The sequence below is a fragment of the Neolamprologus multifasciatus genome, chromosome 16 (assembly GCF_963576455.1).
Source record: "Neolamprologus multifasciatus chromosome 16, fNeoMul1.2, whole genome shotgun sequence".
Taxonomy (NCBI): Eukaryota; Metazoa; Chordata; class Actinopteri; order Cichliformes; family Cichlidae; genus Neolamprologus; species Neolamprologus multifasciatus.
Genome location: NC_140454.1, coordinates 13680489 through 13696176, shown reverse-complemented (window position 1 = coordinate 13696176; position 15688 = coordinate 13680489). Strand labels below are relative to the sequence as shown.

Sequence of the window (15688 nt, the reverse complement as noted above, 5' to 3'; positions counted from 1 at the left end):
TCACTGAAATACAGTCAAGTAGTGGAAGCAGATCTACCTAATCAGAAATAATAATAATAATAATTATTATTATTATTACTAATCAGAAAAGCTTTCTATATACAAAAATCACTATTTTAAATACTAATGTAGGTGCAGATCATAGATTAAAAGTACATTAAAAGTAAAGAGGACAATACCAGTTACAATTTCCTTAGAAGTTCATTAATTTGCAGATACAGTAATGTTTAACTTATTTATAGGCTCAACTGTTTTAAAGGTGTTTTTTTCCCAGGTGTGTACCAGAACAGGTGGTTGCAAACACCCAGCTGCACCGTGTCTGAGCTCACATAGATTAATTAATTACTCTGCTTGTTACTGCATCAAGTATATCACATCATTAATGAGGGAAACATTCCTGTTTCATCATTGCCATCCACTGCTGACACTCAGCAGGGGGATGTGAGGATGTTTTGACACTATAAATTCTGACATAACCTTTTGCAAAGTGATGTTTACTCTCAGTCAAATCTCAGTCGCTCCATTGCTTCCTCCATCCCACCCTTCCCCTTTCTCTCTCCCTTTGCCTCTTTCTCTCTCACCCCAGTGACTCCACCCTGCAGCAGATAAAAAGCTGAGTCCTCAAGGTGTGCATCTGTTATGAGCTCACTTGCTAGAGTTCTCTCTGCGTGGCTGTCTGCTATTCTGTCTGAGAGTCTGATTTTTTTCCAGTAAAGTTATTCACAAAGGTAAGGAATTATTGAAATTTTGTATCTTATCTTTTAAATATTTTTTTTCTTTTTGTTTCTTTTTGTTTGTTTATAGCGTATTTTTTAATAACACTAGAAATGACATTCATTTTAAAGTATCCACTTCTGTCTGTGATTTTTTTTTAAAGCATGCTTTTATCAAGGAATAAAATTATACTACAGATATATTTTTTTAAAGTTCCAGAAATATTCATCTTCCATTATGTTGTTGTCTAACTCATGTGTTGTGTTTTATGACACATTGCTAAGATGTAATTAATATTTTGACACACCATTATGCTGCTGAGAAGCTGGCGGAGCATCTCTTAAGTTAGATGGATGGGCGTTCCTCTAAATCCTTCATGCACAGCATCACTCTGAGCTTCTCAGTAAACCCATTCAAATGCTTTGTGTGCATGTCTGTGTGCAGAAAGGCAGAAGCCAAACTTGCAGATGCATGTGATGGGGGTAAGAGCAGCAGTTTGGTGAGAAGAGACTGTAGAGCAAACACTGCCTTTGGTCCACAGCAGCTCTGTCTCTGCCGTCCGATTTGCTTTATGATGCTTTCTTTCTCTGACGTCTCTCCATAGTTTGGTTTGGCTCATTGGCAGTAAAAGTATTGTGATTTGGCTATTTCTTATTAGGATCAAACCACCTGATCAGACATGTAGGAGGAGAGTGCAAACTGAGGAAAGGTTGAGTCTGAGCAATGATAAATTTATATTCTCACTTAAAGTCTGTGATTATGACTATGTACAATAGCTGGTAGGTTACTTCCAGTGAACAGTACACTAGGAGACAATTTTTTTTTAAAGCTGTATGACTTTTAATTAAAACAACACACCAATACAAAAATGCAACTGTTTACTTACATATGGTTCTCGGTGGTCCACAATTACAGGCTTTCTATTGTTGTTTTACAGTGTCACTATTTTCTTATAGTAAAAAAATACAGTTCTATAGTATCCATAAACAGTTTATTACTGTGAAAAATAACATTTATATTGCTAAAGTATGGCACAGCATAACTTTTATCAGAATACTCATAGCTTGCATGACCCAGTTAGCAAAGGCTGTTGTATTAAACATTTCAGCAACTAACCTAAAGATGAAGTCTCAGTGATAGTGGCTCATTGGTAACTAAACTTTAACACTATTCTTGGTCACACATTCAGTGGAAACCACATCACATACAGTTTCAACATAAAATAACAACAACAACAGCAGTAAACACTTTTAAATTAATAATCTGACACTAACCATTTACATTGGTTTGTGCATACATTTTGTTTATGCACATGATGTTCAGGAGAAACATAGTTTATTAACCCTAGAACACTATTGCTATAAATAGTAACACAATCACTAATGCCGGGTGATTTTTACCCGATATAATATGACCAATAAAAAGTAGTTGTTATCAAAATATGACAACACATGACAAATTAGAGTGGTCTTCTTCTACTTTCAACTGTGCCATGTCTAACAAAATGAAAACAAAATTCCTAAAACAAATACATCGTAGTATAGAATCGTTGTGTGGCCGTGTGCACAAAACAAAGGTTTTTTAAACAGTGAATGTGTGCAGGCACAGCATAGCTGTACCCCACAACACCAAACTTCAGGAATGCATTGGACAAAGGGACAAAAGAATGCTGTGAAAACCCAGAATGATGGTTGAGCAAAGCAGAGGGAAAGAAGTAAACAGTTTGGTCATTTAGCTGCACAGCTGTGGCAGTGTGTGTGTAGCTGTGTTGCTGTGGTTTGTGTATAGGGTTTGTTTGAATGAGGACTTTTGCAGCTTGACTCTAGGAGGTGTTAATTTTACAAGGTGTGCTTTGTGATAAAAGCTGCATTTAGGGAGCCGAGGAGCTGCAAATGTCTTTCCCTTTCGCCGAGAAACCACAACCAACACCAGGGCAGTTACCAAGATTGAGTGCAAGGGTACTGCTGGCATTAAGTATGAATCTGCAGCTGGTTTGCGGTGAAGAGAGGAAGGCAGTGTGGTTTGTCAAGCAATTTCAGTGGGCATTAAACTGTTTTTGTCAGACAGCCTGTATCATAAAGGCTAAGTGAATATTGTGTGCACTAAACTTTCCCCGCTGTGGTTTCCTGAAACATGCTGTCTTGTCCTCTGACCTCCACCACAGTCTGGGAGGTGACTGAGTGGTCTCAGGTCGCTGAGCCTGTATGTTTCCAAAGGGAGGAAAAAGGTCAGTAGGAGCAAACAGACAGGAGAAGACATCAGGGAAAGAAACACGACTGATGCTGAAGAACAGACATGTCTCTGTGCAGACACAGAGAGAAAGGGAGACAGTGAGAAAAGTCTGTCAGACAGGGTAGACAGACAGATGTCAGAGACAGATGTGTCTGAAGGTGTGAGGGTGGGAGACAGTGCTAATATTTCCATCTCAGTGTAAAGCAAAGGAAGACTGAACGTGCGTCTGTGTAAGAATGTGCCACACCGCTTAGTTGTGTGTACTTGGCTGCCTCATCCATCAGCCGCAATTGCTGTGTGTATATAACAGAGTAGTCGATCAGCTGTGACTTGTTGTGGTCATCTGTGTAATTGTGATGTGAGGTCATTTAGACCCACTGCAGTTTAGTGGCAGCCTGCCTTTTTCTTTACATATTTGTCTACAGGGATTTGTGCAGCTGTTGTAACTTTAATGAGATTCCAATGATTGCCACTTGTATGACCTGCACTAGCCCACACCTCAATGTGCGCTAGGTGTGTGTTGACTAAGCAAAACTTACATGGTACACCCCGCTGATGACCATGAGTCCTTTCTTTTTTCCCCCACCCCTGATGAATTTACTGTGTTTCGCTTGTGTAAAATGTCAAGAAGATGGACATCTGGAAGTATTTAAGGAAGAGGATTCACACTCAACAGACAGATACTAATTCAAATACCTACATGACAGATGGTAGGTAGACTACTTCTGCCTGCTTATTTTTAGAAGTGCCTGAGCAGCAGCTCATGCTGAGAGCCCAGTGGTGTGTGACGAGCCACATATGAGCTTGGCAGCAGATGCTGAACAAACAGGGTTGTTAAAGCAGACATTTGTAACTCCTTGTCTCCAAAGGCTGACGTCTCATTTTACGTAATGCTCAATGAAGATTAATTATCCAACTATAGGAGCCAGGTTGATAGAATATAATACTCATTCTGTAACACCTGAGAAATCCTGAGAGAAATTTCAACAAATGTACTTGGATAAGCTTTTGTTATAGTTAATGACACAGCTTTAGAGAAATAAATCTCTTTTAACGCTGTCCTGAGGTAACTATTTGTGGTGTTTTACTAAATATCTCAATGACAGACTGTGTGAAAGTTTTTGATTATTGCTGATTCACTGCTATCTTGAGTGCACCCTACTCTCACTCTCACTATGACACCACAGATAGAGTCCATCCTCCCATGATCCTGGAGTGGAAGAGGATGGATTTATGGTTGGTTGGATGGATGGATGGATGGATGGATGGATGGATGGATGTCTTACTATTTTGAAAATAGGGTTATCAAATCAGAGATCGATCTGATCAAGAAAAGAAGAGATTAAACAGTAGAATATTGTGAATCACTTTAGCCACACCCTAAAACACACCCTGATTTATCATCTACTTTTTTATAAATGGAAACATAATTCACAAAATTAACATCATGCTGTATTAATTAAGACTTCAAATCAGTAATTGAGACCATTAAGTTATCTGGAAAGTATTTACTTTGGACATATATTAAGTGACCATTACAGTTATTCTCTCATAAGCTTATATGCAGTCTCACCTTTTATGGTCAAAGAAGTCACCCCCTGCTGGCCATGAGAAAGAATGCAAGATGAAAACACTTGTGCGTGGCTTTCATTACCTAGATTCAGAGACTGTTTCCATCTCATAAAATATACAAGATGAAGTTTGTGTCTACCTCCATAACCAGCTTACATTTTTAAAATATGGTTTGTGATGAAGTTGTGACATTCATGACTTTGACTGCCCATGCAAAGGCAGTGGCTAAACATCAACATGTTTTTGCTCAATGCAGAGGGGCTTTGGAGATAAATGCATGGTTGACGATAGTGTTGGTGTCTTTTACCGAGTGTTCCCACCAACACTAATTGTTTTAAGACTGCAACTCAAACCTTTCTGTGTCAAAGTACACTCTCCCAAAGCTGCTTGAATGACCATAAACTTCTGCATATGCAGTGTAGAAAATACAATTGCAAAGGAAAATACCAATTCCAATTTATAATATTAATATTATTATAGAAAGTCTGATTTTTCTTAACAGTCTTTGAAACAAATATCTGTGAGAGGAGTGTGAACCGAAAGACACACGGGTGGCATCTGCCTGGCATGGAAATGAAAAGCATAGTTGTTGTTCCTGATGCAAATGATTGCCTGTCAAAGAGTCATCACTGAGGTAGTCGGATTGTTTTACACCAGTACTTGAAGAATTAAACTGTAAATCCTACAGGTGTGAGAAACGGCACAACACGTTACTCACGCCATCATGTCTTCTCACATCTGTGCCACAGTTATACGTGACTCCATGTCTGCCATCTGTGTGGACACAGAAGAATGATATTAGCACTTAGTCTGTATAACAGAATCATTTAGAGGCACTTTGTTATAAACCCAGGCGTCTCTCTTTCTGTTTTCTCTAATAACAAGTTGACACTTGGAAATTGCTGCCTAATGTTTATGTCAAAGTCTGAAAGTGGCCTTGGTGTATGAATAAGTCTGTAGGGAGGCAACACCTATGTAGAATAATGTGCTGGAGAAAAGCACGGGAGGTAAAGACAGGAGGTATTTCCATCTCTCTACAGGCACCATAACAACTCTTTAGTGTTGCTATGTGACACTAAACAGACCTTCGTTGTGTGGTGTCTCTGATCTGCAAGTTTTGTCAGAATATTTCCACCACTTTAAAAACATCTATGCATACACACCCACACACACACACACACACACACACACACACACACACACACACACACACACACATATCCACATACCAACTCTGAGCTGGGACGTACCTGAAGGGCAGTAAAACTGCCACATTTGTTTTCTTTGCTTGTTTCATACATATATGGTGTTTGGTCAAAATCATTACGCAGTATTAAATATCCATCACTGATATCACCACTGCAAAGATGCATCTGAATATTTTAATCTAAGAAATATTTTAGGATCAGTGATGTAATGTCTTTTTTCTAACCCACTCACCCAGCCCTTTTAGTCACACCTTTCAGTCATTACATTTATAATTGTGTGTAACGTCTTCAGGCTTCATGCCACCGATAAGAATAATGGAAACACTGAACAGCTTCCAATTCGCATGGGGGAAAAAAAAGAAAGAGTCCCAGTTCTTGTTCAGAGACGTCAGTGGCATCCCTGTGGACTCTTTGCCATGTCTGGCCTCTGTCACCGCAGAAACTTGGAGGACTCTGTTCAAAGGCAAGCTCTCACTGGGGGAGACAGTGGCATTGCCATGTCAAAATCACCAGAGAGCTGAGAAAAGGTCAAAATGCAGGAAAGATCCAAAGTGCCGGTGATGAAGAGGACATAAAGGATGTGGTTTAGGATGTGAAGCTAGAGATGAGTTGGCTGTAATAAAATTTGGTCCAGGACTGTGTTTGAAGCTGTGCATGGAGTAGGGAAGAGGACTCAGTCTGAGATGAAAAAGATACTTTTAAGAAAGACTGAATCAGATAAATATATACTCAGAGGAGCAGCTTAAAACCATTTTTATATTCAGTGGCGCCAAGAAACGTTTATTTTACTTGCTTTGTTTTTAGTTATCTGTTTAAAGCAGTTTAAGGTTGAAATAATGGATATACTGAAGCACATTAAAAGGTGGTAAAAGCTGCACAGTTGGGCTTCAACTTTATTTGCTGACAGATGTACTTATTGGACCTGAATGTAAAATGAACAGATCCTACCTCAGCACACACAGAGGACAAAACCCGATATAATGGCAACGCATGTAATAGACACATGTAATAGGTCTACTGTTTGGATTCCTATTACATGCTTTGCTATTATACCAGGTTGGAGGCCACACCTTGTTTTATGTGGATCTTGTAGTCTACTTATGTCAAACACAGGTGGCAGAATCTTTCTCTCTGCCATTTTTGCACGATTATTGAGAATTTTCAGCCAGTGAGTGCTAACTCACTGCATACCAGTGAGTTAGCTTACAGGTGGCAGAAATACTTCACCCACTTTTAAAAACAAGATAAAAAATAAATGTTCGCACAAGTGTTACTTCCTCTTAACAATCTTCTAGTTCATTCAGGCTGTATAAATCTCCATCATCATCACAATAATAATAATAATAATAATAATAATAATAATAATAATAATAATGTTATAGTATTGCACATGTCACCTCTGCAAATATCCGAGGTACTGCTGTGTTACTGCTGAATTATGATTGTTTCCAGGACATGAACTCTGAGAAAAACTGAGATTCTTTGCTGCAGAAATCCAACACAACTTGTATCAATACTTTTTTAAAAATATGTGGTTTTTATGTAAAAATTGTAAATTTGAGTGTCAAATTGAAACTGCAAAAAGCACAAGTGAAAGGGTATCGAAGAAAAATATTTAGAAAATCATATTAAAATCATATTAAGCATTTTTATGAATCAAAGGACATATATCATCTTAAGATTTTCCATTTGATTGTTATATTTCATTTGTGCTTTTTTCTTCATTAAACCTGTTAGCTAATGTAAAAGATTTATTCTAGGAGGGTAAAAATGAGCGATTTGAAGATCAATTGTAATATTAGGACATTGAAGGCATTTATCATTTTTTGTTTAATGAAAAAAATGTTTCTAGAGGGTCATAATAATGATTATGCTTTTCTAGAATATCCTAAGTAAAATTGTCAAACCTAATCACTTTTTTAATGTTAGGCTTGGCTGCTAACTGCTGAGCTGCAAAAGGAATAAAATAACCTCGCTTTTTGCCAAGCTCACTTCCTTAATCTATTGTCTTTCTACTTATCGAGATGATCCCGAAAACAAATTAAAAACTCAAACTTTTTGTACGCCAGTAACAATGTTATATCTGAGGTACTGAGACTCACATCAGGGGCAAGTCTATTGTCCCTTTGTATATCCAGCAGAGGGAGACAGGGTGTGGTTGTACACTGCCTCCACTTTGCAGATAGAGCTATCCACTTGAGCTTCATGATATTGCAAGAAATACTTATCTGCATACCATCAAAAAAAAAAACTTGTAAAAACATCTGGAGCTTCATCAAATCTTGTCTTCTCTATCCTCCATACAGGCCTTGGCCATGCTTCCCCTCCTTGCCCCCCTCTTCCTGCTACAGCTTGTAGTTCTTACCTTTGTGAGTGGAGGAGCATACTACGGCCACAAGCAGCATCCTCAGCCATACCAACCGATGCAGCATATCCAACATATTGGCATGGGCAAAGGTGGCTTTCCTCAGCAGCAGTACCTAGGCAAAGACATGCCCTATATGCAGTATCCCCATTACAGCAAGGAGCTCCCACCAATGCCCATGCACAAGGGAAAGGAAAATGCTCATAAGGGGGGAGGCTACAATGGTGGCAAAGACAAAGGTAAGAAAACAGTTTTAAAGACCTATACCACCAACTTTGGCAATCCATACATGTGGATTTTGAACCTCTACTATCGAGCTAAAGAATGACCAGTAGACAGATGTCTCTTAAGTTTATAATATAAGTACTTAGTTACACGGTACTATGAAAAGGTCTTGAGTCACCCCTCATTTCTTTACATTTTGCTATGAAAATGGAAATAGATGCAGCAGTTTATTGAAGCGCGTACAATCATGAAGCGAAATACACTATATAAGGCAGAAACAGAGTTTGTACATTTATAAAGAGGGTGGAAGTCAGTATTTGGCCTCCCTTATTTTTCAACACAACCTCAACTCTCTCAAAAAAGATTTCTTGTAATTTCTCTGAGTAATCTGCAGGAATAGTTCTCCAGGATTTTTGAAGGACGTTTAAAGCTCTTCTGTATATGTTGGCTTCCTTTTGATCTGTTCTCTGTCAAGATGATATCAGACCTTTTTACCTTCACTTTTCCGGTTTCCTCAAAACTTTAAGGGACACACTGCACCACACCAAGTTTTTAGGCCTTTGGGAATCAACTTGTTGCTGCAAAAATACTATTTTAAATCATCATTGTCGTTTTTATATTAAACTAAAGAAATTGAAACAAATAATCATTTGTATGTGTCATTTTAAAACTTTATAAACAATATGTGTCGTCGAATTTTTAGATTTATTATTTCTGTGTGAATAATGTACTAATTTCTCACAGGCCAGACAATTCCTAGTGGTGCTGAGGTAATTCCCCAAGGAGAGCCAGGCCCTGCTGGGCCACCTGGGCCACCTGGACCTTCAGGACCTTCAGGACCTCTTGGGCCTCCAGGGAATGGGTTGCCAGGACCTGCAGGACGGCCTGGACCTCCTGGTCCACCGGGAATTCCAGGAGTTGGGAAACCAGGTTTTCCTGGGCTTCCTGGAAAACCTGGAGGAACTGGTATTGTTGGCCCTGAAGGAGAAATGGGCCCTAGGGGTGAAGAAGGACCACCAGGACAGCCAGGGCCTCAAGGACCCCCAGGATCACCTGGACTTCCAGGAATAGGTAAACCAGGTGTTCAAGGTTTACCAGGTCAAAGGGGGCCCAAAGGTGAGCCAGGTCACAAAGGTCTTCCAGGTTTGCCAGGACTGCCGGGACCCAAAGGAGACAAAGGGATGGGGCTGCCAGGACCACCTGGACACAAAGGGCTTCCAGGGCTCCCTGGGCCTGCTGGTCCAAGAGGATTGCCTGGTTTTGGTAAACCTGGATTGAATGGCACACCAGGACCACAGGGACCACCAGGGGAAAAGGGACATCCAGGACATCAAGGACCAGCTGGACCACCAGGTGAAAAAGGACAGCCTGGCCCAGCAGGTCTACCTGGTCAAGGGAAGCCAGGGCAAAGTGGTCTACCAGGACAACCAGGCATGCCAGGTGTGAAAGGTCTTCCAGGACCACCAGGTTTGCCAGGAAAAACAGGATTGCCAGGATTTGGTAAACCGGGACTCCCAGGACCAAAGGGTGATAAAGGTATGAGTGGGCCACCTGGATCACCTGGACCAAAGGGAGATAAGGGTTACAGCGGTCTACCTGGTACGCCTGGACCTTCTGGACCAAAAGGTCCTGAAGGTCATCCAGGCCCTACTGGACCCCCGGGGCATATGGGTGCACCTGGTCCTAAAGGAGATTGTGGAAAAGAAGGACCTAAAGGTTTTGATGGAACTCAGGGTGAGCCTGGTCCTCAAGGGTTACCTGGAAAGGATGGCCTGCCAGGAGACCAGGGAGAGCCAGGACCAAGAGGCCCACCAGGACCAATTGGTGCCAAAGGAGACACTGGACCTGAAGGCCTACCTGGTGTTCCTGGTTCTTCAGGACCTCCTGGTCCCAAAGGAGAAAGAGGTGAACCAGGTGAAGTGGGGCCCCAAGGCCCTAAAGGAATCCCAGGAATGGATGGTGCAGCAGGACCAATTGGGCCCCCTGGTCTTCAAGGACCAAAAGGAGATTATGGTCCTCCTGGTCCACCAGGCATTGCAGTTGAAGGAGGTCCAGGTCTACCTGGTCCCGTAGGACCCCCAGGAAAAGAAGGCCCATCAGGACCCCCTGGGCAACGAGGTCTGCCTGGCCCTCCTGGACCACCAGGTCCACCTGGAATACCTAGTGTGTCACCTGAAATGGCAGGAGTGCTTTCTGAGATGGGCCCAAGACTAGACGGTGTTAAAGCTGGAAGTTATGGCAAGAAGGGCAAGTATGGAGGCAATGGGGCAGAAGTAATGGGTCCCAGTGGGCTGGAAATGCCAGCATTCACAGCTACAGCAATGACTCCGTTTCCACCTGTCGGCACTCCAATCATCTTTGACAAGCTTTTGTACAATGGCCGCCAAAACTACAACCCCCAGACAGGAATTTTCACTTGTGAAGTACCTGGCATTTATTACTTTGCCTACCACATTCATTGCAAAGGAACTAATGTTTGGGTCGCTTTAATGAGAAACAATGAGCCTGTAATGTATACATATGATGAATACAAAAAGGGTTTCCTAGACCAAGCATCAGGGAGTGCAGTATTACCTCTACAGCTAGGGGACACTGTGTATATTCAGCTGCCCTCAGATCAGGCTTCAGGACTTTATGCTGGACAGTACGTGCATTCCTCCTTCACTGGGTACCTGTTATATCCAATGTAAAACCACAAACTGCAGAGAGAGAGAGGCTTTGGTAAGAAGAACACAAGAGCTTATTTTTGTATGACAGAAAACACAGATTACCTTACACTAAGCATACTTTTAATGCAAAGTCAGCAAGCAAATAGTGTCATCAACAGACAAGATAAGATTAAATATTTTAAAGAAGATATTAAATCTGGCAAATTAAATCTGTACGAAGCCAAAGAGATGGTTTAATTGGGAGAGCAAAAATCTTTCTTTTACAGCACTGGATGGTATAAAAGAATGTAAAAAAAGAAAAAAACAGAATTTAGAAATGGCTACAAAGGTACTTTCATGCGCTTATTTCAAGAGTGGAAGTTATTAGTATAAACATAGAAGGGAAGTATAAGTAAATGAGGGTAAAAAGAGATGGTATAATGATAGTCACACTGTTGCAGCTGTGTCAGATTTTGTCCCTGTATGTCTTTAAAATTGGCAGCTACCCCATGTGGCAACATATAATGTGAAAGTATAAAATTCATTTCAACAGGAAATTTTTTATTTTTTTTTGCATGCATGCATGCATGCATGCATGCATATATTTGTATAATCAATGACTTTTCTCTAGTGATAACAATAAGTATGAAAAAAAAATCTCTTTCAAATGAGGGTTCAGATTGGAGCAATGAAGTTTGCATTACAGCAGTCTGCACATTGCCATGTTTTATTTTTGTTTGTTTATTTTTTAGATAAATATATTTCTATTTGTGTTGGTATCTACATTGGGTTGCAGAGGACTAAACCTGGGGGTAAAGATCATTTTAATTCTAATGTTCAGTAGACTGGACTGTTAAGAACAAGACTTGAGTGAAGGAATTGTATGTATAAGGGACGACTGGTACTGGTTGGTGAGCTGAAACAGCAGTTAGTGTACTCTTCTTTAGAAAAACGCTACACAATGCATAGATTGTCAAAATTAAGTCAATAATCCGAGTGTGTTGCTGGCTGATTATTGGTCTTGAGTGAGGTTTAAATTTTAAGAATGTGTCATAAGTTTTATGTTTTATTTTTCTGAGGTAGGTTTGTGGTTATTGTGCTGTATTAGAATTGGAAATAGGACACAGATCTATTAAACCACTCAGTATATTCTAATAAATATTGGTACATTATCATCCTAACATTTCACACTTAACAAAAATTCTTTATCACCAACTAAACAGTTGAATTATATGTCAGTGTTACGTGAAAACAAACACAAAGTTGCATGTTTACAGATGGTTTATAGTGCAAAACAATACTCCACAGCCAATCCCATTGATAGGTAACAAGTCTCCGAACTGCAAGTCGCCGAGTCCTCCTTTAAAGTCAAAACCGGTGTTACCCGTTAATATTTTTATTTACTGCTTTTACATAAAAATGAACTGATTATATTCTTTGACTGTTTTGCAGGCCATATTATTATTTTTTCCACAGAAGCATATCACAGTGCATTATAGTTGTTGTGAGTATAATTACAAATAAGATGGCAGAATATGTGGAAAACAGTTTATAGATGTTTAAAAGAGCGATGACCAAATTAAGTTTCCTGTATCTGCAGTGTGTTTCCTTTACATGTTTTTCTGTATTCATTAATGGACTTAAAGCAAGTGTTGAATGCTGCGGCAATTGATTAACAACAGTTATGTCATTAATTTATTATTATTATTATTGTTGTTATTGTAATTTTTACTGCTGATGACTTGCATGCAATAAACAGCAAACAGCAAAAAAACATGGGAAATGATAATGACTTTGGTGCCAATATTGTCATTGTAATCAAATTATGTGTATCAATGTTTCAAGTTTGTTGTTATGTCTGTGATGTTTTTCTAAATAAAAATTGTTTGATTAAAAAATTGCCACAGATATCATCTTGAGCTTCGCTGAAACCCATTTGACTAAAGCTGTTATGGCACATTTAAAGAGCAAACAATAAGAAAGCACTGGAAGACTCCTTCAAAAAAAATTGATAGGATTGTCACACATATCTCATTAAACTCCTGTTAAATAATGTTAAATCCACCAACTTGATAATATTCCATTATGCAAAGCAGGTGAATAGCAGTAAGCACTATCCATAGTAGCAGTATTCATTGCTAGACAACATATGTCGTGAAACATTTCTTAATTCTTTGTTTTCAGAAAGCAGCTTATATTTAAAGGACAAATGAACAACAAGAGTGTCATATCCTTTGTCTATCCTGACAATGTGTATTTTTTTTTTTTTTTTTTTTTTTGGAAGAGATCAGAGTTTGAAGAGAAATATGAGTAAAAAAAAAATCACACTGCCATTTACTTACCACTTCCATGAGATCTGGTTTTATAGGCTTAACATATTTGACCCACTTGACCCTCATGGTTTAATAAACTTTACATCGTATCAATATAATTTACTAAATGTAGCCATGCATATATCAGGATGCCTAAAGTGTATTCATCTAGAACTGTTGCCTGAAAATCAACATCGATTTTAAGTATGCTTTGTAGCACTGAATTTCGATCTAATAGTGTGACACAAAAAACGCAGAGGCAGGGTACGCTCTAGACAGGTTTCCAGTCTGTAAATATTTATTTACATTTATATTAGATAATTTATATTTAGATAATCAATCATTATATGCTTAAAATGAATTAAATGAACGTATACTAATCAAGTACATTTCATTTGACCAATTTCCATTCGATTTTACGTTTTCAATTGTACTTATGTAACAAAATTATCTGAAAATTTTACATGTAATCAAATTTCTTAAAGTCAGTATCTTTTTCGTTTTTGCAGAAAAACATTATAAATTGGTATTAACTTAATCAATACTACCAGATAACAGAACTATTGATTGTGACGTGAAAAGAAGATGCTGATGCTGCCGAGGGCTGTCGGTCGTCAGTGCGCATGCTTAAAGCTGTCGTTGATGTTCACTCAGCACATCTCCTTTGGATAGAAATTTAAACAAGGAGCTCGGCCAAACGTTGACAAAGTCAGGTGTAAGCATCATCGGTAAGCCAAGTTCACTCTGCTACTATCGTTTCTGGTGATAACAAACAAATAAATAAAAATGCTAGACTAACGTACAAAACGTATCTGTCCAAAGTAAACGCTAAACTAGGTTAGCCAGTAGCAGCTAATGCTTCAAATCCCAGCCCAACTAGTCTGCGCGAAAACGGCCGTTTTCTGTTTAAATCGCTGTTTGCATCATGTTGTGAGAACTGGGAAACCCTGACGTTTATTATGACTATCGCCGAATCTGTATCCTCTATTATCTTTCTCCTCACGGTGTCCTTGCATTTACCAGGCTGATTATTCGCACACTGGGACATTAGCAGGCTAAATCTGTCACATTGTCTGGTTGACCAGTTAGTTCCAGCTTTCGAATGTAAGAAACTGTCCTTTTGCAGCTTTAAACATTTAAATGCCTTTTAATACCCTGATTGTCTTCTGAATTTTAAATATTCCAATGAAATTTGATGAAACCACCATTTTTTTTAGGAGTGTATGCTCTTTGATCGCAGTCATTTGCATGTTACATTATTTGTCTTGTGCATTAACAGGTTTCTCCAAACATGAAAAACAAACCAAGGATGGCCCCACAGTACCAGATGAAGCAAGTATCTATGTTTGGCATTTGTCAATAAATATGAACATTGTCTCTGAGTTGCAGTCTGATGGTCTGTTTTTCTCTTTTGCAGCGCTTCCCTGAAGTCAGAGATACGGAAGTTAAATGTGGTCCACTTTCTCATCTGGCTGCTGGTGGCCGCGCAAGTGACCGTCAGCCACTTCAACATTGTGTCACAGGACACTGTGTCCATGCCGTACCAGTGGGAGTACCCCTATCTGCTCAGCATCTTCCCTCTGCTCTTCAGCAGCCTGTCCCTCCCAAAGAACAACATCAGCTACCTGGTCCTGTCAATGATCAGTGCAGGGCTGTTCTCTTTTGCACCTCTTATATATGGTGGCATGGAGATGTTTCCTGTAGCAAAGCAGCTGTTCCGTCAAGGAAAAGCCTTCCGCTTCATTTTTGGCTGCTCTGCAGTGACTGCTGCATACATCGTTATAGTGGTTGCTGCTCAAGTGCACGGCTGGCAGTTGTACTACATGAAAAAACTGCTGGATTCATGGTTTGATGCTACTCAGGAGAAGAAAAACAAATAATGGAGTTTTGTTTTTTTTAAGCTGTGAATGGACAAAACTTGTGTTTTTTTAATACATGAGTTATGTCTCCTTAGTCTTCATGTTTATGTAATATGATTCATCCTGCATCCCTGGTTTTCATTTAAAGCTAATGATTGTTCATTTCAATAAACTTATTTATTTAAAGCAGCAGATTGATTTCTTGCACACACAGTTAGGTTGGGATTGGGATCCAAAGCACCAGCGATAAAAATGGAGTCCAGTCACTGTCACTTCAGCCCTTCTCCAATCAAAGAAAAAAGAATAATGTTGGTGTCTCTCTCAAAAAAAGTCTTCCTATGATTTAAAGAAAATGTAATGTTCATACTTACAGTATTGAAGCAATTATTCATACACACACACACTTACAAACTGTTAAACAATATGCTTTGATATGTGTTTATTTGTTCAGTAAGTTAAGTCTACCTCTTATGATATTTTCTTGTTTGGTTTTTGTAATGGGCACGTTCACAGTATCTGCATGCACTGCTGTTTTTAAGATATTCTGTTGCAG

At 39.3% G+C, this 15688-nt stretch overlaps 2 protein-coding genes across 2 annotated transcripts; both read left to right on the top strand.

The window, feature by feature from the left end:
* The first annotated feature begins 440 nt into the window (after positions 1–440).
* Positions 441–11087, top strand: col8a1a (collagen, type VIII, alpha 1a). Its single transcript, XM_085136580.1, has 3 exons — positions 441–728; positions 8033–8330; positions 9061–11087. Exons 2-3 carry the CDS (start codon positions 8042–8044, stop codon positions 11004–11006), a joined length of 2235 nt encoding a protein of 744 aa, XP_084992706.1. The 5' UTR covers positions 441–728; positions 8033–8041; the 3' UTR covers positions 11007–11087.
* A 2790-nt stretch (positions 11088–13877) lies between these two features.
* Positions 13878–15156, top strand: jagn1a (jagunal homolog 1a). The gene is made up of 3 exons (XM_085135674.1): positions 13878–14004; positions 14556–14608; positions 14694–15156. The coding sequence occupies exons 2-3, from the start codon at positions 14568–14570 to the stop codon at positions 15154–15156; spliced, it is 504 nt and encodes a 167-aa protein (XP_084991800.1). The 5' UTR covers positions 13878–14004; positions 14556–14567.
* The last annotated feature ends 532 nt before the right edge of the window (positions 15157–15688 follow it).

What these genes read in the sequence shown, in the direction of transcription:
- col8a1a (XM_085136580.1), top strand. Translation starts at nt 8,042, where the DNA reads ATGCTTCCCCTCCTTGCCCCCCTCTTCCTGCTACAGCTTGTAGTTCTT. An exon ending in CAATGGTGGCAAAGACAAAG is followed by an intron (nt 8,331 to 9,060) that starts GTAAGAAAACAG and finishes AATTTCTCACAG; the next exon opens with GCCAGACAATTCCTAGTGGT.
- jagn1a (XM_085135674.1), top strand. Translation starts at nt 14,568, where the DNA reads ATGAAAAACAAACCAAGGATGGCCCCACAGTACCAGATGAA. An exon ending in GCCCCACAGTACCAGATGAA is followed by an intron (nt 14,609 to 14,693) that starts GCAAGTATCTAT and finishes TCTCTTTTGCAG; the next exon opens with CGCTTCCCTGAAGTCAGAGA.